The 23,600-nt window shown below is 38.6% G+C and overlaps 1 protein-coding gene across 9 annotated transcripts in view; it reads right to left on the reverse strand.

The window, feature by feature from the left end:
* The window catches only part of LOC101099137 (AGBL carboxypeptidase 4), a 1,457,496-nt gene extending 1,434,146 nt beyond the window's left edge, over positions 1 to 23,350 (reverse strand). For 4 of the 9 annotated variants that reach the window (XM_023258671.2, XM_023258674.2, XM_023258670.2 and 1 more), the window contains exon 1: positions 23,152 to 23,350. In XM_023258671.2, coding sequence (XP_023114439.1) covers positions 23,152 to 23,185 — 34 coding nt within the window. In that variant the 5' untranslated portion in view covers positions 23,186 to 23,350. The remainder of the gene's footprint in view (positions 1 to 23,151) is intronic. The other 5 variants (XM_023258668.2, XR_006583702.1, XM_023258669.2 and 2 more) reach the window with 4 other exon arrangements.
* Between the last annotated feature and the right edge of the window lie 250 nt (positions 23,351 to 23,600).

The raw sequence follows: 23,600 nt of genomic DNA on the forward strand, positions 1-23,600 counted from the left end.
TTTCCTCTATGAGGATAGAAGGTGGGAGAACATAAACTTACCTCTCTTGGTGGGTTTTTTCAACTTAGCCTATCAGAAAGAAAAAAATACATAAACATAAACACATTCACAAAGATGATCTAAAGTGGGGGTTACAAAATTTATGAACTATGCAGATAATGCTAAATGAGTGAAGTAGACAGAGAATAAGGAGAAAATAGTGAGCAATGGGGACCATGTAATACCAGAAAGCCTTTGCCCCCTTCTAAGGGTAGCACAAGCTACTCAGCTCCAGCTAACAGTGAACATACATCAATATAGGCCCAGTTTTGCCAACTCTCCTGAATTTTTAAGAGAAGCCAGAAATTCATACTTTTATATCAAACTTCCACATTTTTTAATAGTAAAGGGCAGATTTTTTTTTAAGTTTATTTTGCAAGAGGGAGAGCACATAGGAGGGGCAGAGAGAGGGAGACAGAGAGAGAGAATCTCAAGCAGGCTCCACACTGTCAAACCCACGAACCATGAGAGCATGATCCAAGCTGAAATCAAGAATCCGTCACTCAACTGACTGAGCAACCCAGGAGCCCTGAAATCTCCCTATTGTTAAACAATTAACAACCAGTTGAATCTAATTAATTCCTTGCTCATATGCCTCATGATCCCAACAAAATATATCTAATAGCTTGATCCATCCCATGTGCTGCCAAGTTTGCAACTACTAGTCTAAACAAAACTTAATTATGGTATAATGAAATGAAGGGAGATATATTCCAGCTCTGTCCTGACAGTAAGAATGTATTTTGTTCATAGCCATTAAAATGAGAGAAGACTTCATGTAATTCATTGCCATCTTTGATGTTCCTGTTGTGTAAATAAATTATTGAAGATAAATTGTGAATAGTTGTCATTTATTCCTCTCTCTCATCCCAAAAAAAGGCTCCACTAAACAAGTCTCTGGTAAATTTATTTGAAAGAATCATCACAAGCTTCAGTTTGAGTAGATGAGTCAAATGAACCAAAAATAAATGTCCAATCTATGAAAAGATACTAATACTCCTAAGTCAGTCTAAGAACTGTACTGGTTTCCTCACATTTATGAGAGCCCTTAAGTCTGTCCTAGTTCTGACACATGCCCATAGAGATCGTCCACTGAGAAATTAACTATGGAGGACTGGTGTGTAAGAGACAGAAAAGACCACCAGAGGCCTTTCACTTTAAATGCTAACACCTTTTAGTTAATAGAGTTCCGTTATAGGTAAGGTAAGAGCCTCAAGTTTCTTATGCTCCTTCTTTTGGTATAAAAGCCAAATTTAAATTTTAGAACCTTATTATAATTAAAAATAATAATTAAAGTTATAACTCCAAGACCCAAGAAAGCCACTGTGGAGGAATTTAAGAACTTAAGCTCACAAATCCAGACATTCCACTCATGAAAGTCTTTTGTGCCTGAAATAAATTTGCTTATAATCTTGTAAAGGAAAATGTACAAAATCAGGAAAGCAGGAAAGATATACACAAAAACCCTGACTATAAGTAATAATGTAGTAAGTATGGTTCAAGCAAAGCTATATATAACTTTAAAAATGTGAAATAATTATGTTTATTTAAATTCCACATAACTATTTGCACTTTTTCAAAAATTAATAATTAAAACTTGCGAAGTAGAGAGAAAGACAGCTTCAGAATTAAGAAATGTGGAAATTCTAGGGGGGACTGGGTGGCTCAGTTGGTTAAGCATCCAACTTCAGGTCATGATCTCACAATTTGTGAGTTCCAGCTTCACACTGAGCTCTGTGCTGACAGCTCAGAGCCTGGAGTCTGTTTCAAATTCTGTGTCTCCCCCTCTCTCTGGCCCTCCCCCTGCTCACACTCTGCCGCTCTCTCTCAAAAATAAACATTAAAAATTTTAAAAATTAAAAAAAAGAAATGTGGAGATTCTCTGAAGTATCCAAGGATTATTTTTACTTTTCATCAGAAGCAGTTTTCCCCAACAGAAAATGGATTTTAAGCCCTGATTTATCATTTTTACAACTTTGCAGTATTCAAGTCAACTTTGATTTTTAGGAATCCTATACACATAAGAATTTTATTATATTTCTTAGCCCATTTCTTTTTAGGACTGAATATTCACAACAGTCAGAGTAGTAGGCAATAGTATGCAGCACATCCATTTCACCTGAAATACCTAAAAAGAGACTTCTATTGCCTGCCAGACAGCTCATTACAAAAAAAGAGAGAGAATGATTTTTTAAAAAATGGAATAGGGGCGCCTGGGTGGCTCAGTCGGTTGGGCGCCGACTTCAGCTCAGGTCATGATCGCACGGTCCGTGGGTTCAAGCCCCGCATCGGGCTCTGGGCTGATGGCTCAGAGCCTGGAGCCTGTTTCCGATTCTGTGTCTTCCTCTCTCTCTGCCCCTCCCCCGTTCATGCTCTGTCTCTCTCTGTCTCAAAAATAAATAAACATTAAAAAAAAATTTTTTTTTAAATGGAATAAAGGGAGGATCCAAAGATCTAGGATTTATTCAGTAGGAAAATCTCTTCTATTTAACTGGAGCAAGCCAGGGATAGGCAAAGACTGAGCAGGAAAATCAGAAAAGCTAAAGACGAAAAGTTTACAGATTTTACTATTTCTTTAAAAAGAGAATGGGGGCACCTGGGCGGCTCAATCGGTTAAGCATCCAACTCTTGGTCTCAGGTCATGATCTCGTAGTTCATGAGTTTGAGCCCCATGGAATTCTCTCTCTCCCTCTCTCTCTGCCCCTCCTGTGTGCTTGCTCTCTCTCTCTCTCTCTCTCTTTCTCTCTCTCCCTCACCTTCCCTTTCTCCCTCTCTCAAAAATAAATAAATAAACTTAATTTTTTTTTAAAAAAGAGAATGGATTAGAACATAAAAAGATAAAAAGCTTGAAAAAATTATAATCAGCAATATAAGAACATTTAGCTTGCTAGGACAGAAACAAAAGGAATTCATCTATTCCCCTGACAATATTTAACCTTGTTTTTGAAAATTAGTTTGACTGAATGCTAAACTTTCAAAGAATGTATTGCTCTGAACAGACAGGAAAAGGATAAATATTCTTTTGTTACTGTAATAACAAGAAAATTCATTCTTAGTTTTAACTGTGTAGTATGTTTTCAAGGGTGGTCGGCAACTTTTGATAACCTAAATGAGAAATGGCATTAAAATTAGGTATCTGAAGAAAATTTTACTTACTTCATTTTCATCAGGGTGACACTGCACTTAGATATAAACTTTATTGAAGACAACTTTTTGCCAGTTTCAAACAACTTGGAATGTAAAGATACACAAATGACAAAGCAAAGTTTCTCCCTCCACTCCCTCACCAAAAACAATTTGACCCCTAGGATAATCTAGTTCACTAATTAGTTACAGCACCCATTGTCTTAAAATATACCACTTTCATACCAGATTTCAATTAAAAATATATAAAATAAATTAAAAAATACTAATACTAATCTACTCACAATGTAAAAATCTCCTCATGGTAAAAAAAAAGATATGACCAGTATGACACGACTTAAAACTAGTCCCAACTCTAGTAAATGCTGATACAAAGGAAAGAAAATTCCTCTCTCTTAGGACCTTATTAAATCAACTTCTAGGAATTAATAAAAATATCATAATTCCCTCCTCAGAATATATGGAAAAGTTGCTTTCATATAGTTGAATCTTTGCCTACATATAATTTATATTAAATTGAAATAAAAGATGTAGGCTCCTCAGGGAAAAGAATAAAAATTATCCAACTCCTTTATTTAATCATTTTATTCTTCATCCAGTTCCACAAAATGAGTGATGCTGATCTTTTTTTTTTTTAATTTTTATTTTAGAAAGAGAGAGAAAGAGTGCAAGCAGGTAAGAGGGGCAGAGTAAGAGTGAGAGAATTCAACGTTTATTTATTTTTGGGACAGAGAGAGACAGAGCATGAACGGGGGAGAGGCAGAGAGAGAGGGAGACACAGAATTGGAAACAGGCTCCAGGCTCTGAGCCATCAGCCCAGAGCCTGACGCGGGGCTCGAACTCACGGACCGCGAGATCGTGACCTGGCTGAAGTCGGACGCTCAACCGACTGCGCCACCCAGGCGCCCCAAGAGTGAGAGAATTCAAAGCATGATTCATGCTCAGTGTGGAGCCCAAAGTGGGGCTCATCTCATAACCCTGGGATCATGACCCGAGCTGCAATCAAGAGTTGTATGCTCAATGGACTGAACCAGCAGGTGCCCCAGGTGATGCTGATCTTTAAGTCAAAGGCTCCATAATACTGATAAACCTAAAATTAGATGAGCCCTTTCAAGTCTTTTATAAGAAAATTCACAGGGCACCTGGGTGGCTCAGTTGGTTACATGTCCAACTCTTTTTTCTTTTTTTTTTTAGTTTTATTTAAATCCAAGTTGGTAACATATAGTGTTATAATGGTTTCAGGAGTAGAATTTAGTTATTCATCACTTACATATAACACCCAGTGCTCATCCCAACAAGTGCCCTCCTTAATGCCCATCACCCATTTAGCCCATGTCCCCAACCAACACACTACCAGAAACCCTCAGGTTGTTCTCTGTAAGAGTCTCTTATGGCTTTCCTCCCTCTCTGTTTTTATCTTATTTTTGCTTCTCTTCCCCTATGTTCACCTGTTTTGTCTCTTAAATTCCACATATGAGTGAAATGTTCATCTGTTTTGTCTCTTAAATTCCACATATGAGTGAAATCATGTGATATTTATCTTTCTCTGACGGATTTACTTCACTTAGCATAATACATTCTAGTTCCATCCACATTATTACAAATGGCAAGATTTCATTCTTTTTGATCACCAAGTAATATTGTGTGTGTGTGTGTGTGTGTGTGTGTGTGTGTATATATATATATATATATATATATATATATATATATATATATATACACATATACACCACATCTTCTTTATCCATATATCAGTCGACGGACATTTGGGCTTTTTCCATAATTTGTTTCACATACATACTGGGTCATAAATCAGCCTTCAACAAGTACAAAAAGATCTATATCATACCATGCATATTTTCAGGCCATAATGCTACAAAACTTGAAATCAACCTCAAGAAAAAACTTGGAAAGACTGAGAGTACTTGGAGATTAAAGAACCCTACTAAAGAACAAATGGGTTAATCAAGAAATCAAAGAGGAAATTAAAAAGTACATGGAAGCCAATGGAAATGAAAACAGAACGGTCCAAAACCTCTGGGATGCAGCAAAGGTGGTCATAAAAGGAAAGTATATAGCAATCCAGGCCTTCCTAAAGAAGGAAGAAATGTCTCAAATACACAACCTAACCTTACACCTAAAGGAGATGGAAAAAAGAACAGCAAATAAAGTCCAAAACCATCAGAAGAAGGGAAATAATAAAGATTAGAGCAGAAATCAATGATATTGAAGTAAAAAAAAAAAAAAAAACAGAATGGGTCAATGAAACCAGAAGCTGGTTCTTTGAAAGAATTAACAAAATTGATAAACGCCTAGTCAGTTGATGAAAAAGAAAAAGGAAAGGACCTAAATAAATAAAATCATGAATGAAAGAGATCACAACGAACACTGCATAAATAAAAACAATAATAAGAGAATATTATGAGCAATTATATGCCAACAAATTGGGCAATCTGAAAGAAATGGACAAATTCCTAGAAACATATAAACTACCAAAACTGAAACAGGAAGAAATACAAAATCTGAACAGACCCTAACCAGTAAAGAAATTGAATCAGTAATCAAAAAATTTCCCAATAAACAAGAGTCCAGGGCTGGATGGCTTTCCAGGGGAATTCTACCAAACATTTAAAAAAGACTTAATACCTATTCTTTGGAAGCTGAAGTAAAAGTTCCAAACTCATTCTATGAGGCCAGCATTACCTTGATTCCAAAACCAGACAAAGACCCCACTAAAAAGAATTGTCTGAGTTGGGCTCTGTGCTGACAGCATAAGCCTGCTTGGGATTCTCTCTCTCCCTCTCTGTCCCAGCTTACGTGTGTGTGCGCATGCACATGCTCTCTCTCCCTCAAAATAAATAAATAAAAACTTAAAAACATTTTAAAGAAAATTCAAAACATTTACAACAATTTTTATCAAGCTGCAAAAATTAAACCAGCATTTCTCATAAGCATTACTCTTCCTGTGGTGGTACACTGATAATGACATTATTAAGATGAAAAATTAGAGTATTACTACTTTGAAAGATATTTCCAATTTTAATTAAAATCATTTTAAGTTTGGGGTGCCTGGGTGGCTCAGTCGGTTGAGCATCCGACTTCAGCTCAGGTCATGATCTCACGGTCTGTGGGTTTGAGCCCCGCATCAGGCTCTGTGTTGACAGCTCGGAGCCTGGAGCCTGCTTCCAATTCTGTGTGTCTCTCTCTCTGTCCCTCCTCTGCTCAAGCTCTGTGCCTCTCCCTCAATATAAATAAATATTCATTAAAAAATATATATTTTAAGTTTTTCATAATGTATTTATGACACCAGGACTCATGCACCATCAATACATTGCACTTTCCCAGTAGATGAGAAAGGCTCTTTAAACATGTATGAAGCTGCATATCTCATGAAAATGGAAAGCATGAATTAATCCAGTGAGTAGGTTAAGAGGATTTCTACTCTATCAGAGGTATTATTACATATACCCTCACAACTCTAATGAGTAAAGGATTAGCATCACCATTTTAAAGATGAATAAAACTGAGGCTCTAAGAAACACTATTACAATTAGGGAGTAGAGTTAAAATTTTAAGTAGTATCTGGTTGGGGCGCCTGGGTGGCGCAGTCGGTTAAGCGTCCGACTTCAGCCAGGTCACGATCTCGCGATCCGTGAGTTCGAGCCCCGCGTCAGGCTCTGGGCTGATGGCTCGGAGCCTGGAGCCTGTTTCCAATTCTGTGTCTCCCTCTCTCTCTGCCCCTCCCCCGTTCATGCTCTGTCTCTCTCTGTCCCAAAAATAAATAAACGTTGAAAAAAAAAATTTAAATAGTATCTGGTTAATTCCAAAACCTATACTCTATTTACTACATATGTTGCATAAAGACACAGACACCTCCAAGGTTTTAGGGTTTTTTCTTTTATTTTAATTCCAGTATAGATAACATACTGTGTCATATTAGTTTCAGGTGTACAATAGAGTAAAGCAACAACTCTATACATTACTCCATGCTCATCACAGTAAGTGAACTCTTAATCCCCTTCACCTATTTCACCCATCCCCCTACCCACCTCCCCTCTGGTAACCATCAAATTCTTCTGTGTTGTTAAGAGTCTGTTTTTTGCTTTCTTTTCCTTGTTCAACTGTTTTGTTTCATAAAACCAAATATGAGTGAAATCATATATTTGTCTTTCCCAGACTGACTTATTTCACTTAGCAACATATCCTCTAGATCCATCCATGTTGTTGTAAATAGCAAGATTTCATTCTTTTTTATAGCTGAGTAATATTACATATATTCATATATACACACACATACATATTTTTTGCACATACTCTTTATGTGTTCATTTATTGATGGACACTTGGGTTGCTGCTTCCATACCTTGGCTATTATAAATAACTTACTGCAATAAACACAAGGGCACTATAGATCTTCAAATTAGTTTTTTTGTATTACGTGGGTAAGTATCCAGTAGTGGAATTACTGAATCATATGAGAGTTGTGTTTTTAATTTTTTAAGGAAAATCTATGCTGTTTTCCACAGTAGCTACACCAGTTTGCATTCCCAGCAAAAGTGCACAATGGTTCCTTTATCTCCACATCCTTGCCATCACTTGTTGTTTCTTGTTTTTTTATTTTAGCCATTCTGACAGGTGTGAGGTGATTATCTCCCTGTGGTTTTCATTTGCATTCCCTGATGATGAGTGATATTGAGCATCTTCTCATATGTCTGTTGGCCATCTGTACATCTTCTTTGGAAAAGTGTTTATGACATCGACCCTTTTTTGTTTGTTTTTTTGGTGTTGAGTTGTATCAGTTATGTATTTTGGATACTAAACTTTTATTAGATAGGACATATAAATGACAATGCAAATATCTTCCCCTATTCAGTAAGTTGTCTTTTAGTTTTGTGGCTGTTCAGAAGCTTTTTATTTTGATGTAGTCCCAATAATTTATTTGTGCTTTTGCTTCCCTTACCTGAGGAGGCATATCTAGAAAGATGTTGCTATGGTTGATGTCAGAGAAAGTACTGCTAGTGTTCTCTTCTAGGATTTCTATGGTTTCATGTCTCACATTTATGACTTTAATCCATATTGTTTATTTTGTGTATGGTGTGAGAAAGTGGTCCAGATTCATTGTTTTGCATGTTGCTGTCAAGTTTTCCAAACAGCATGTGTTGAGGAGACTTTTTCCCATTGCATATTCTTGTCACTCTGTCAAAAACTAATTGATGATACAATCATGGGTTTATATCTGGGCTTTTTATTCTGCTCCATTGATCCATGTATCTATTTTTGTGCCAGTACCACAACTGTTTTGATTACTATAGCTCTGTACTACTATACCTTAATATTGGAGACTGTGACACATCCAGTTTTCCTTTTTCAAGACTGCTTTGGCTATTCAGAGTCTTATGTGGTTCCACACAAATTTTGGATTGTTGGTTCTAGTTCTGTGAATAATGCTGTTAGTCTTTTCATAGAGATTGCATTAAATCTATAAATTGCCTTGGGTACTATAGACATTTTAACAATATTTGGTCTTCTAATCCATGAGCATGGAATATCTTTCCATTTGTGTCATCTTCAAATTCTTTCATCAATGTTCTATATTTTTCAGAGCATAGGTCTTTCCCCTCTTTTGTTTACTCGTAAGTATTTTATTATTTTTAGTGCAAATGTAAAAGGGATTTCTTTCTCTTTTTTTATGTTTATTTATCTTGAAGGAGAGAGAGAGCGTGAGCAGGAGAGGGGCAGAGAGAGAGGGAGACAGAGAATCTGAAGCAGACTGCAGGTTCTGAGCTGTCAGCACAGAGCCCCACGCAGGGTTTGAACTCATGAGCGGTGAGATCATGACCTGAGCTGAAGTCGGACACTCAACCGACTGAGCCGCCCAGGCGCCCCAGGATTTCTTTCTTAATTTCTCTTCCTGCTTAGTGTATAGGAATGCAACAGATTTCTGTACATTGATTTTCTATCCTGTGACCTTTCTGAACCTATTTGTCAGTTCTCATAGTTTTTTGGTGGAGTCATTAGGGTTTTCTATATACAGTATCATGTCATCTGCAAACAGTGCAAGTTTTACTTCCTCCTTAACAATTTGGATGACTTTTATTTCTCTCTATTGTCTGACTGCTGAGTGTGGGACTTCCAGCACTATGTTGAATAAAAATGGTGAGAGTATATATCCTTGTCTTGTTCCTGACCTTAGGAGGAAAGCTCTCCGATTTTCCCCACTGAGTATGATGTTAACTGAGTTTTTCATATAAGGCCTTTATTATATTGAGTTATATTCCCTCAAAACCTACTTTGTTGAGGGTTTTTATCATAAATGAATGTTATACTTTGTCAAATGCTTTTTCTACATCTACTGAAATGATCATATGATTTTTATCCTTTCTCTTATTGATGTGATGTATCACATTGGTTGATTTGTGAATAATGAAACACCCTTGCATCCCAGGAATAAATGCCACTTGATCATGGTGAATGAGTTTTTAATATATTGTTGGATTCAATTTGCTAATATTTTGTTCAGGATTTTTGTATCTATGTTCATAAGAGATATTGGCCTCTAGTTCTCTTTTTTTGTACTGTCTTTTTCTGGTTTTGGTATCAGAGTAATGCTGGCCTCACAGAATGAATTTGGAAGATTTCCCTCCTCTTGTATTTCTCGGAATAGTTTGAGAAGAATAGGTATTAACTCTTCTTTAAATGTTTGGTAAAATTCGCCTGTGAAGGCTACTGGTCCTGGACTTCTGTTTGTTGGGAGTTTTTTGATTACTGATTCCATTTTATAGCTGGTAATCAGTCTGTTCAAATTTTCTATTTCTTCCTGATTCAGTTTTGGGAGGTTATACATTTCTGGGATTTTATCCATTTCTTCTAGGTTGCCCAACTTGTTGGCATATAGTTTTTCATAGTATTCTCTTATAATCTGTATTTCTGTGGTGTCAGTTGTTATTTCTCTTTCATTTCCTGTTTTATTTTTTTAATTTAATGTTTTATTTATTTTTGAGAGAAAGAGTGAGCTGGGGAGGGGCCGAGTGAGAGGGAGAAAGAATCTGAAACAGGCTCCAGGCTGAGTTGTCCACACAGAGCCCAATGCAGGACTCAAACTCACTAAGTGCAAGGTCACAACCTGTGCCAAAGTCTAGCACTTAACCAACTGAGTCACCCAGACGCCCCTCCTGTTTTGTTTATTGAGTCCTCATTTTTCAGGGAGGGGGGATGAGTCCAGCTAAAGGCTTATCAATTTTGTTCTTTTCAAAAAACAGTTTCTGGTTTCATTGATGTTCTGTTTTTTAGTTTCTATTATCATTTATTCCTTCTGTTGGATTTGGGTTTTGTTTGGTCTTCTTCTAGATGCTCACGTGTAAGGTTAGGTTGTTTATTTGAGATTTTTCCTGTTTCTTGGGGTAGGACTGTATTGCTATAAAATTCCCTTAGAGCCACTTTTGCTGCATTCCAAAGATTTTGGAGTACTGTGTTTTCATTTTCATTTGCCTCCATGTATTTTTTTGTTTCTTCTCGGATTTCTTGGTTGACCAATTTATTGTTTAGCAGCATGCTATTTAACCTCCATGTATTTGTGTTCTTTCCAGACTTTTTTCTTGTGATTGATTTCTAGATTCACGGTGTTGTGATCAGAAAAGATGCACTGTATGATTTCAATCTTTTTGAATTTGTTGAGACTTGTTTTGTGGACTAATATGTGATCTATTCTGGAGAATGTTCCGTGTGCACATGAAAAGAATGTGTATCTGCTGTTTTTGGATGGCATGTTCTGAATATATCTGTTAGATCCATCTGGTCCAATGTGTCATTCAAAGCCACTGTTTCCTTTTTGATTCTGTTTGGATGATCTATCCATTGATGTAAGTGGTGTATGAAAGTCCCTACTATTATTGTATTACTATTTATTACTTCTTTTATGTTTGTTATTAGCTGTCTTATGTATTTGTGTGCTTCCATAATGGGTGCATACGTATTTACAATTGTTCTATCTTCTTCTTAGATTGTTCCCTTTATGATTATGTAGTGTCCTTCTTTGTCTCCTTACAGTCTTCGCTCTAAGTATTGCTACCTCAGCTTTGTTTTCACTTCCATTTGTATGATAAATGCTTCTCCATTCCTTCACTTTCAATCTACATGTGTCTTTAGATCTAAAGTGAGTCTCTTATGGGCAACACATGATGGGTCTTGCTTTTTTCTCCATTTCATCACCCTAAGGCTTTTGACTGGAGCATTTAGTCCATTTACATTCAAAGGAATTATAGATAGGTATGTAACTTATTACCACTTTGTTATTTGTTCTGCATTTGTGTTTGTAGTTTCTGTTTCTTTGTTCTCTTGTTCTTTCATCGTACGGTTTGGTGGTTTTCTTTAGTGATACACTTGGATTCCTTTCTCTTCATGCTTTGCATATCTATTACTGGACTTTGATTTGTGGTTACCATTATATTTGCATATGACATCTTCTGCATATAGCAATCTACATTAAATTGATAGTCGCTTACATTTGAACACATTCTTTACTCCTTTCCCCCTCATGTTTTAGGTATATGGTGTCAGATACTTTACATCTTTTTATTTTGTGAATCCCTTGACTGATTTTTATAGCTAAACTTATTTTTACTGCCTTTGAGCTTCCTACTTTTCTTACTCCTACTTTCCATTCCTTTCCTTTGCTTACCCCTGGTCTTTCTTTCCTTTCCACTCAAAGAGTCCTCTAACTTTTTTTGTAGAGCTGGTTTAGTGGTGATGAATTTCTTTTAAGTTTTGTTTGTCTAGGAAACTCTTTATCTCTCCTATTCAGAATTATAACCTTGATGGAGAGAGTATTCTTGGTTACAGGTTTTTTCTTTTAGCACTTGCAATGTCATGCCACTCCCTCCTGGCCTGCAAAGTTTCTGCCAAAAAATCAGCTGATAGCCTTATGGGATTTTCTTGTATGTAACACTTTTCTTTTCTCTTAATGCTTTTAAAATTCTCTATTTATCAATACTTTTTCCTGTTTTAATTACTATGTGTCTCAACATGGACATCCTTGGGCTGATTTTGTTGGTAGCCCTCCGTGCCTCCTGGACCTGAATTTCTGTTTCCTTACCCAGATTTGGGACTTTTTCAGTTATTATTTCTTCAAATAAATGTTCTTCCCCATTTCTCTCTTCTCTTTTTGGAATCCCTATAATGCACGTATTAATTACACTTGATGGTGTTACTGAGTTTCTGGAGTCTATTTTCATTTTTATTATTTTTTTCTCTCTCTTGTTGAGCTTGACTGCTGCTTTCCAAAACCCTGTCATCCAGGTTGCTGACCCATTCTTCTGCCTTCTCTAGTCTACTATTTACTCCATCTAGTGTTACTGTTAATTTCGGTTATTGAGCCCTGCATCTCTAATTGTTTTTTTTTCTATGTTTTCTATCTCTTTGTTAAGGGTCTCTCTTAACTCCTCCACTCTTCTCAAATCCAGTAGTATCTTTATGACCATTAGTTTAAATTCTATATCAGGCATATTACTTATCTCCATTTGGTTTAGGTCTCTTGCTGTGATTTTGTCCTATTCTTTCATTTGGGACACATTGTTCTGTCTCTTCATTTTGTCTAACTCTCTATGTCTGTTTCTCTGTGTTAGAAAAGTTAAGTTATGTCTCCTGTTCTTGAAAGTACTGGCCTTATGAAAGGCATTACAGTGCCCTGAAATCCAATATCCCCTGTTCACTAGAATCTGGTGCTCAAGGTTGTCTCCTATGTCTACTGCATGTGCCCGGCTATTGTGGCTGAGCTGCATTTGCCTTCAGTCCAGTCATCTGCATGGCTTTCTTTGACTTTTGTAGGCAGTGTTTGGTCCTTGTGTTAGTGAGCCAATCTGGGGCCATCTTAGGCTTGAGTTGAATCAGACCAGGCATTTGCCAGAGATGTAATAGAACCAAACTATAGGTCACTTTCCCTGTGTTGTCCCCTGAGGACCTTTCATTGATGGGTAGGATCTGCACTCAGACCAAACATCTGTCCCCAGCCCACTGCCGGGGCCACAGTCAGTTTGGTGTGTGTGGTTATCTTCTCTCCCCAGGAAAAGAGTCACTGTCAAAGCTCTTGCACACTGCCAGGCTTGTGGCACCATTCTGGATGGGCTCCAGCCAAGAGTGTATTGGAGGGAGCAGGCCTGCAGGAGAACACAACAGTGGGGCACCCTGTGCTAGCAAGGTCTGTACCACAGTCCACTGTGAGAGGGGACCTCCAGCTACCAGGGACCAAGGCAAGGTTGGAGGTGGTGGTATACATGGTGTTTGCAATGTTTGCACGGGTCTTCTATGGGAGAAGACCTGAAACCAAGGCCTGCCTTGAGGAGGCGTGACCACAGGAGAACTCAGGCAGGGCATGCCATTAGCAAGTTAGGTAGTGAGTGATGGTGCCATGCTGGTTCCTGAAGGGTCCCTGTGTCTAGTCTGGGAGACAGAGATAGAAATGGCACCCACCAGCTCCTTTGTTCCTGGAGAAGTCTCCCAGGAATCCCTGCCCCCTCAGTACACACTCTGAGATTATTAAACAAATCTCTCTCCTATATACCCTAGGCATTTTTCTCAAAATGCTGCTTATCTGTAAGGAGCTGTTTATTTTTATATATTTTAAGGGCAGGGATTCAGTTTCCTCTAGCTCTCCTGGCTCTCCCAAAGCTGAGCCCACTGAGTTTTAAAGTTCAAAGTGTTAAGCCCCACTGATTGTAAGAACTCATGAATTCGGCCTCTCTGGTTTTCAAAGCCAAATGTTATGGGGATTCATCTTCCTCATGTAGGTTCTCCACCCCAGGGATATGATATGAGAATCTGTTTCTTTCTCCTCTCTGCACCTGTAGCATCCTTCCCTTCTTTCCTCCTGTAGATCCATTTAGCTCCCAATCACATCTCTGCCTTTCCTATCTTCTTTGATATGGCCTCTTCTCTACACTTAGCTCCAAGGAGTCTGTTCTGTCAGACTTCAGGTTGTTTTCTGGGTTATTTACACCCATGTGCATGTTGTCTACTTGTATCAATGGGACAAGGTAAGCTTAAGATCCTCCTACTCTGTCACCTTCCCCAGAAATTTCCCAAATGAGGTTTTAATGAGCTTGTTCCATCCACAGTATATCAACTGTGTTTAAGCCCTATTCAACTAGGACATCTTGTTTGTAAAATGTCAAGTTTCTTCATTTTCCCCTTCATTTGTGTTAACATCCTCAACTTCAATAGCCTAAGTTCTAATATTTAAACCTAAAATTTATGGATAAAAAAATGTTTCCACTCATTTGGTCTACAAATATTTATTGAATGCCTACTAGGTAGCAAGCATATACTAATTGCTATTTTAGTCCCTACTCTTCAACACTAATTTACTCAATGAGCGCATAGAGATGCCCAAGATGAGGAACCTCATTAACCCCATATTTCTACAGTAATTAGAAATAAATGTGCACTTTTGTTTCATACATTTGTCTGAAAATTGAGATATGCATTACCTCTTCCTCAATAACAAAAGAAAATTTAAGTTATTTTAACTTACTAGGAGGCAGAGTGGAGTAGTCCCATCAGTATGGACACAGAGCCAGACAGACTTGGATTGCAGTTCCAGTTCTACTACTTATGGGTTGTAGAACCTCAGCTTCACCACTTAGTATTTCTGAACCCCAATTTTCTCATATATAAAACTGAGATAATTATACCCCCTTGCAGGAATTTTGGGAGAATTAAACAAGATATACATAAAGTGCATAAACCAAAGGAGGTACTCTGCAAATGCCAGAGATTGGCTTACTGAAATAACTAACTTTGTTTTAAAGCCCATTACTACAATACCTGGTTATTTATCTCTCTTCATTTTAGGTCAGTATATTCTTATTTGCTGAATGGAAATCAGGAAATTTAAGTTATAGTTCTGGCTCCTCTTCTTGCTGGTTGTGGGACCCTGGTTAAGTCACCTAACCTCTAACATTCAATATAAAGGTAAAAACTAACACTTCCCTCACTGTAAGCTCTAATCTTATACATGTTTTTTCTACATAGGAGAGCAAAAATGGAAAGAATCTTGGCTTTGGAATCAGACCTGCTCTCTAGCCACATAAGCCTGAACTAATCACTTACTCTGTCATGAATACATCTATGTAACCTTGGAGTCTTTCTTCAGGTCTACTGTGAGGCAAAATGAGGAAGTAAAGTATAAGGAGCTAAAAATATGAGATAAACTGATGACCAAATAATTTAGGAACGAGCATTTGCTTTGCCTAGCACAGATGTCATTAAATCAACCCCTTTCACCAAAGTATTCCTACTTTGAAGATTTCAGATTCTTAACTGCAACCTCTATTACTAACTGAAATGTAATCCTCTATTACTAACAAATAGAAGATTTCTTAACCTGGGTTTCTGGGATGGACATTATCTCTTGAAATTATTTTCAAATTTTCATGTGTCTGCACACAGCATGCATTTTCATGAGAAAGAATTCATTATCTTTTCATAACATATCAAGAGGTATCTATCACACCAGAAATGTTTAAGGGCCAATAGGAGCAAAAAATAAAAAAATAAAAAGAAATACAGTCTTTAGCTCTGTTAATAGATGAACAATACCAGCAATATTCTGAATGAGTTTCATTCTCCCACCACATAACTTTCCTGGGCATATGTTGCTCTCTCTGCCCTCCTTTCCTCCTCTCTACTCCCAGTCCCTCTGCCTACAACGTTCACTGGGCTAATTCCTTCTTGTCATCCAAGACTCAATTCATGTGTTCTTCCTCCAAGAAGCATTACTAAACTACTCCTACCACCATCTCCAAGCTGTCAGAGAACTATTATCTAGCCTCAGAATTCTGTGTACAACTTCTACCATTGCCCAGATGCTAATTTTCTAGCTCTATTCTTCTTCTACTATTATGGGAGCTCCTTAAAGGTAGGGACTATGTATAAATACATCACTGAATTTCCAAAGTTTGCCACAATGCCTGACATACAGTAGGTATTAAATATATATTTTTATAAGAATACTTCTAAAAATGAATAACACAGTCCACAACATAGTGATTTCTTCCACAACTCTATGACACAGAGATTAATATACTACAATTAGTGACTTCTAAAACTCCTGATAAAATGCAGCAAACTATAAATGACGGCAGATTGTTTTTTTCCCATTTCTTCCACCAAAACTCAGAGATTTTTTTTCCATAACATTGTTGAAAGTTCTTTATTTAGGAATTTCCAATCCCATATAAAGGTTTTTAATCGTATATTAAATTCTAGGAGTTTTCTGTGTTTGCTTGTTTTGTTTTCCTTCAGTTGACATGCAAATACATTATTTTGAAAGCCTGGTTAGAGACTCAAATGTTCACAATCAATAGTTCTCAAATACATATGACAAATAAAAACAATTTTCTTTAGAGTTTGAAAAAAAATGTATTTTAGGAGTCCCATTAAATAAATGTGAAATATAAAAAGTAAAAATTATCATATTCCCATATGGTGAATAACATCAATGAATTATTGCAAACTTTCACACTTAGAATAATGTTTTATAATCAGAAAAATCAACTCCAGCTAAGGATGAAAATTTTTCTTAATACTAAAATTAACACCTACTCCAGTGCTGAAATTTAACAATTAATAAAAACACTCTGAAACTCAATTACGATCGTACTATTCTTTGACTCAAAGACAAAGCTGTGGGGCGCCTGGGTGGCTCAGTCGGTTGAGCGGCCGACTTCGGCTCAGGTCATGATCTCACGGTCCGTGAGTTCGAGCCCCGCGTCGGGCTCTGTGCTGACAGCTCAGAGCCTGGAGCCTGTTTCAGATTCTGTGTGTCTCTCTCTCTCTGGCCTCCCCCGTTCATGCTCTGTCTGTCTCTTTCTGTCTCAAAAATAAATAAACTTTAAAAAAAAAAAAAGACAAAGCTGTGACTATTAAAAATACGTATGCAAAATATAGACATCCTTCTGTCCTTCTTAATGCATATAGGTTTCTAGTATCTCTAATTGAAAGTGACATTGTGCAATGATACTGAAACTAAAGCCAAATGCAACATCAAGAGATCTCCAACATTATCAGTTTCTTAGAAGAAATAAGCATCACGGAAACCAAATGTGTTTTCCATCCCAATACTATACTTTTAGGATCTTTAATAAAGCTATATACTTGCTAATGTTACAGAAAAATATACAGGTGACAAAAAATAATTCAAAGCTTTAAAAATATTTCTAAAAAGGGATAAAACTATGTAAATCCACATTCCCTTTTCCACAATTTCAAAATCCATAAATCTCTAAAAATGGCAATTTTTCCCATAAATTTGGTGCCAAAACTAATTTGTCAACAAAATTTAACCTAAATTGACATGAAGCTATTTATAATTTATTCATTTAGTGTGAATGTGATATTAATGTGTTTGATTACAAGGTACTCTCCCATACCCATGGGGATGTTATATAATTAACAGTACATATGCTGTATTACTTTTCCATAATCCAAAAAATATCTGAATTCTGAAATATATTTGCATCCAAAGCTCCAAATAAGGGACTATAGATCTAGATTTCCTCTTCTTTTTTTTTTTTAATTTTTTTTAACATTTATTTATTTTTGAGACAGAGAGAGAGCATGAACAGGGGAGGGTCAGAGAAAGAGGGAGACACAGGATCTGAAACAGGCTCCAGGCTCTGAGCTGTCAGCACAGAGCCCGACGCGGGGCTCGAACTCACGGACCGCGAGATCATGACCTGAGCCGAAGTCGGAGGCTTAACTGACTGAGCCACCCAGGTGCCCCTAGATTTCCTCTTCTTTAAAAGACAATTTTACTAGTAAGCTTTAGGAAAAGACACACACCCATGCACATGCACACACACACACACACACACACACACACACACACACACACACACACACACACAGAGGCAGATACTAAATAACCTACCATTTCTTTGAGGGTAGGGTATAACACATTATGCACTTTCCAAATCTATCTCTAAGTCTCACCTGAAAAGTAGGTGTTACTGTCCCCAATTTGCAAACAGACTTAACTATTTTGCCCAAGTACTAACAAAAGATGGAAAACACTATTCTCATTTCTAAGGCTTTTTAAAATTTCAAGATTCTGTCTATAGATGATTTCAGGTACCATAAAATTACTTTTTTAAAAAATATTCATTTATTTCACAAATTGATCAAGGTACAGGCCATTTTTGAGAGAGAGAGAGAGAGAGAGAGAGAGAGAGAGAATGAGCAGGGGAGGGGCAGAGAGAGAGAGAGAGAGAGAGAGAGAGAGAGAGAGAGAATCCCAAGCAGGCTACATGCTGCCAGGACAGACCCAGATGGGGGCTTGAACTCACAAAACCATGAGATCATGACCTGATCCAAAACCAAGAGTCATATGCTTAACCAACTGAGTCACCCAGGCACCCCAAAGTACAGGCCGTTTTTAACAGACTGCATCATTCTAAAATTTCTGGTTGGTATGGGCTTCCACAAAAGTAACACACTTGGCAATACAGGAAAAAAATTATACCAGGTAATTCACGCAAAGCTTTCTTTTATGATATTTGGAAAGGAAGAAGAATCTGAGAAATTGAAGCAAGTGCAATCTAGCCTAATACTCCCACATGGTTTCTTTTTTATTATTGTTAATAGTCAAATTGTTGGAAAAGAAGAAAAATTCAAACATTCTTGTCCTCATTTTAAAGTACAATGTTTTAGGGACACCAGGGTGGCTCAGTCAGTTAAGCTTCTGACTTCAGCTCAGGTCACGGTCTCATGGTTTGTGAGTTCAAGCCCCACATCTGGCAGTCTGTTATCAGTACAGAGCCTGCTTCAGATCCTCTGTCCCCCTCTTTCTCTGCCCCTTCCCCGCTTGTTCTTTTCCTCTCTCTCTCTCCTCTCAAGAATAAACATACATACATACATACATACATACATACAATACAATATTTTAAAGAAACTTCCTTTTGCAAATCTGACCTTCTAACAGAGCTATCTGTATGCTTGGAAAAAAACTTATCCCTTCACTCCAAGAAATTCCTCAAAATCCACCTCATATAGAGACCTATTCCATGTCATTTTAGTACAAATAACAATTCCACATTCGCCTAAACTTGGTGTCTGTCTTTCTTCTAACGGTAAATAAATTATACCAATGGGAAAAAAATGGAGGAAAAAAAGAATGTCTTAAATTCATCACTGTGTGTTTAAATCTTGCTTAATTTTTTACATTCAAGCTTCAGGGGAACTAAGAAAATTTCATTTATTGTGCACTTCAGATATATTATCTCTAGAATTCACAACTATCCTGCAAGTATCATCCCCATTTTATGATGAGGGAACTTTAGATCAGAAAATTTGAGTCCATGGTCCTCATCTAATAGATTACAGAAACAGACTTTAAACAAAGATCTGAATTCCAGTTCTTTCCATGTCACCTTGCTAACATATGCTTACCTTACAATAACATTTCTTGTAGGGCAGGAATTTTCATCATGGCTATTATTGCTTCACTATGTAGAATATTGCAATACAAAGAGAAAGCCAAATAATGAATCTGTATAATGTTAAAATAATCCCCAAACAGGGGTGCCTGGTTGGCTCAGTTGGTTAAGCATCTGACTTTGGTTCAGGTCATGGTCCCCTGGTTCTTGGGTTCATGCCCCACACAGGGATCCGCACTGGTGGTGCGGAGCCTGCTTGGGATTCTCTCTCTCTCTCTCTTTCTCTCTCCCTCCCTCTCTCTCTCTCCCTCCCTCTCTCTCTCTCTCTCTGTTCCTTCTCCACATGTGTGCTCTCTCTCTCAAAATAAGTAAACTTAAAAAAAAAAGCCCCAAACACCTATAGTCTTACACTTATTTGCAGATCTTGAGCAAGTTGCTTAACTTCTCTGTGCCAAAATTTCTTCAAACAGTAGAGTTAATACCTTAGAAAGTGGTTATGATGCTGACATAGATTAAAATATATAAAGCTCTTAGCACAGTATCTGGCACATAATAAACACTCTAGAAATGTTAGCTATTGCTACTGAGATGAAAAATCATCAGACGAACATGTTTTGAACCAGGTGACTCCAGTCAGCAATAGCTGGACACCTAATCCAAAAACAATCAATCCTACACTGGCTTGAAATCTATGACATGATCTGGTGAAAATATGATGTATTCCAATTAGTTTCTCTCTCTTGGGAATCTGAATTAAGAAATAAAGACTAAGCCCATTAATAGTAATTCAGAACTTAAATGGTTTGGCTCCTACCTTCATCAATTTTCTCTCATTAATGTTATCAACAATGCTAAATCTGTTGCTAAATCTAGTTTTTCAGTCTTCATTTATATATCATTTGGCAGCATTTGATCTGTTCAAGACCATTCTCCTCATTCTCTTTGGAAAGCACTGAAATATTGCAGCTATTCAACACTTAATCCCAAGCCTCTACTCCCCTCACCCCCACTGTCCCCTCTATGCAATTTCATCCACACTTTTGACTTCACTAATTATCTTTCATGTTAGCTCCGACTTTTCTTACACATTCAACTGCCTTGTCAATCTCTCACTTCTCTGGATGGCTCAAAGATAAAAGATAACTCCGACTCCATATGTCCAAAACCAAACTCATGATCTTCCCTCTCAAACACAGCCAAGACCCCTTCCAGTGTTCCTTATCTCCATAATGGCACCACCAACTATCCAGATTCACGAATTAGAAAATTAGAAGCATGACCTGATACCTCCTTTTCCTTCATCCCCATCTTTCACTAAATCCTATTAATTTTACCTCTTAAATATTTCTCAATTCCTTCTCTCCATCTCCACTGCTACCTTCTAACAGGTCTACCTATATACCCATTCTTGTATCTTCTGTACTTCCCATACTGTAGCCAGTTATATTTTTCATGATTATAATCATGTCATGCTCCTACTTAAGAGCCCTCAGTGGCTTCCTACTATTTGGTGAAAATACATATCATAGTATTCAAGAACTGCAAGATCTGTTTCAGCTTCTTTCCCCCTCCTATTGCCCTATATGCAGCCATATTTGTCTTTTTTCAGTTCCTTAAACACAATACATTATGTTTCCTGCTACCTTAGGATCTTTGCACATTGTTTCCCTCTGCCTGGACCACTCCTTGTCCTTCTCTTTGCTTAATCAATCCTTATTGTATCTCATCTAAAAATATCACTTCCTCAGAGAAAGTTTCTTGAACCACTAGACTTTATCAGATCATTGTTATTTATTCAACAAATATTTAAGAATAACCTTCTCTTCACTTAATCAATCCTTATTGTATCTCATCTAAAAATATCACTTCCTCAGAGAAAGTTTCTTGAACCACTAGACTTTATCAGATCATTCAGTTATTTATTCAACAAATATTTAAGAATAACCTACTGTACACCATGTATGGCTCTAGACATGTGGGATTGTTAAACATAACAAAACCTTTGCCTTCATGGAGCCTACATTCTAGTGGAAGAAAACAGGCAATAACTAATAAAAGTAATATGTAGACCATATAATATATGTAAAGCTAGTAAATCGGTGGGGGGGGGGGGTGAGGGGGCAGGGAAGAAAAAAAAAAAAGAACAAGGTAAGAGAATCACAAGCAGAGAGTTTCCAGTGCCTAAGTTGGTATCTAACATATAGTTGGCACTCAATAAATATTTGTTGAGCAGATGAATGAATAAAGGAATGAGCATGTTCAAGTCACAAGGAAGCTTAAACTGTAAAAAGAATAGAGGAACTACTTGATGGACGAAGCAAAGAGAAACCATGCAGGACTTGAGAGAGAATAGTCTCTTGAACCATTCACTCTCAATGGCTTCATTCAGCTTCCAGTTCAGTTACTACAAGGTCTTAGTATAACCACTATCCATACCCTTCCCCAGTGCCAAGGGCTGGATAATTTAAGTGGGTCACTCTTGAAACCAAAATACCTAATCAGGACACATATACAAGATTTGTATACCACTTCCATCACTCACCACCACACTTATCCCTAAAGCCACTGCTTTACTACACACACAGGTATCACTTGTCTTAAAGCCTCAGTTCTTCGGTCCCCAGCCCCTTTCAGGTGCAAACTCCTTCCCATACACACAAGACTGAAAACCCTTGCTCTTTCCTATGACCGTGTGAGACACTTAGGTCACTACTCTCCAAGACCAGTCAAACCCACAACTGGGGTCCCCTCAGGGATAGACACCTGGGTCTCCCCTTCCCAGCAGTCTCCTGCACCTTAAAGACTCTCTTCTCCCCACAAATATATGGACATGCACACCTTTGTGATTCTAAATGACCTTCAAGATCACTGATCCCACATATACTCAAACTCAGGCTCCAGCATTCTTTGGTAAGGTTCTGAAAGACTGGGGCTCTGAGTGCCCCCACAAGCCTCTTGTCTTTATCAGAACCTACGAAAGGATTTGTATACTTTCTCGATGGCCAGGCGTGACCCTAAGGCACTGTACTTCCCCCAAACACAAATATTCAGTGTATATCCCCTTTCCATGGCACTGCCTGATATTACAGTAACACTCCTCTCCCATATACCTGCCTCCTCAGAATAAGAGACTCCATCAAACCATGCCCGTTTAGGGAGCCCTCCCATGTTCCCACAAGACTATGTACCCCCGTCCATGACTCAGCCCTACTCCCATGATCAGCCCCATCACACGCGCCCCTCAGGATTGGAGTCCTATGTCTTCCCTGGAGCCCCAGCCCCTTCTGGGCCCCTGCTCACTCAGGAGTGTGCACACTCCCGCATACATTCCTGCGCCTCCTCCGGGACTCCGAGGTCCCTGCCCGCCATTCAGAGCGGTGTGCACCTCCCTTGACCCCTGACCCCGAGGTCACAGCCCCACCGCGCAAACACACAGGGGTGCCTCCTCAAGAGTAGGGCCATGCCCAAGTCCCCTCTCCCCTCAGACCCAGGACCGCCGTGCTCCTTCAGCGCTTCCCCCAGAACGGCCGCCCCCACAGACCTGCCTCAGGCGCCGTCTGGCTCCGCTCCGCCATTTTTTGTTGTCCCTCCGCCTCTAAGCCCACGCGAAAATCGCGGGGCAGTGGGGAGCGGGCGACCGGATCCTCGGGCTGACAGAGCTCCCTCAGGAAGACGCGGCACGACGGTTGCTAGGGCAACGGGCGGCCCGCGTGCCGGCGACCGGCGCGTGGCGGGGGGGCGGGGAGGCGGGCTGGGAGGGAGGGAGCGTGCGTCCGAGGCCCCGCCCCCGTGGCTCCAGCCCTCTCCGGTCCAGGCGCCGGCGGGGCTGGGAGTCCGCGGCGCTTCTGGGTTTCCCACTGAGCCACCGCGTTCTGGCAACTGAGCATGCTCAGCCGCCTCTGGGGAGCCAGGACCCGGTCGCCTGGGATGGCGCTCTTCTGCCGCTGAGGGGTTCTTCCTGCTGACCACAGACGTGGATGGACTGGCTTT

The sequence above is a fragment of the Felis catus genome, chromosome C1, assembly GCF_018350175.1.
Source record: "Felis catus isolate Fca126 chromosome C1, F.catus_Fca126_mat1.0, whole genome shotgun sequence".
NCBI classification, from domain to species: Eukaryota; Metazoa; Chordata; class Mammalia; order Carnivora; family Felidae; genus Felis; species Felis catus.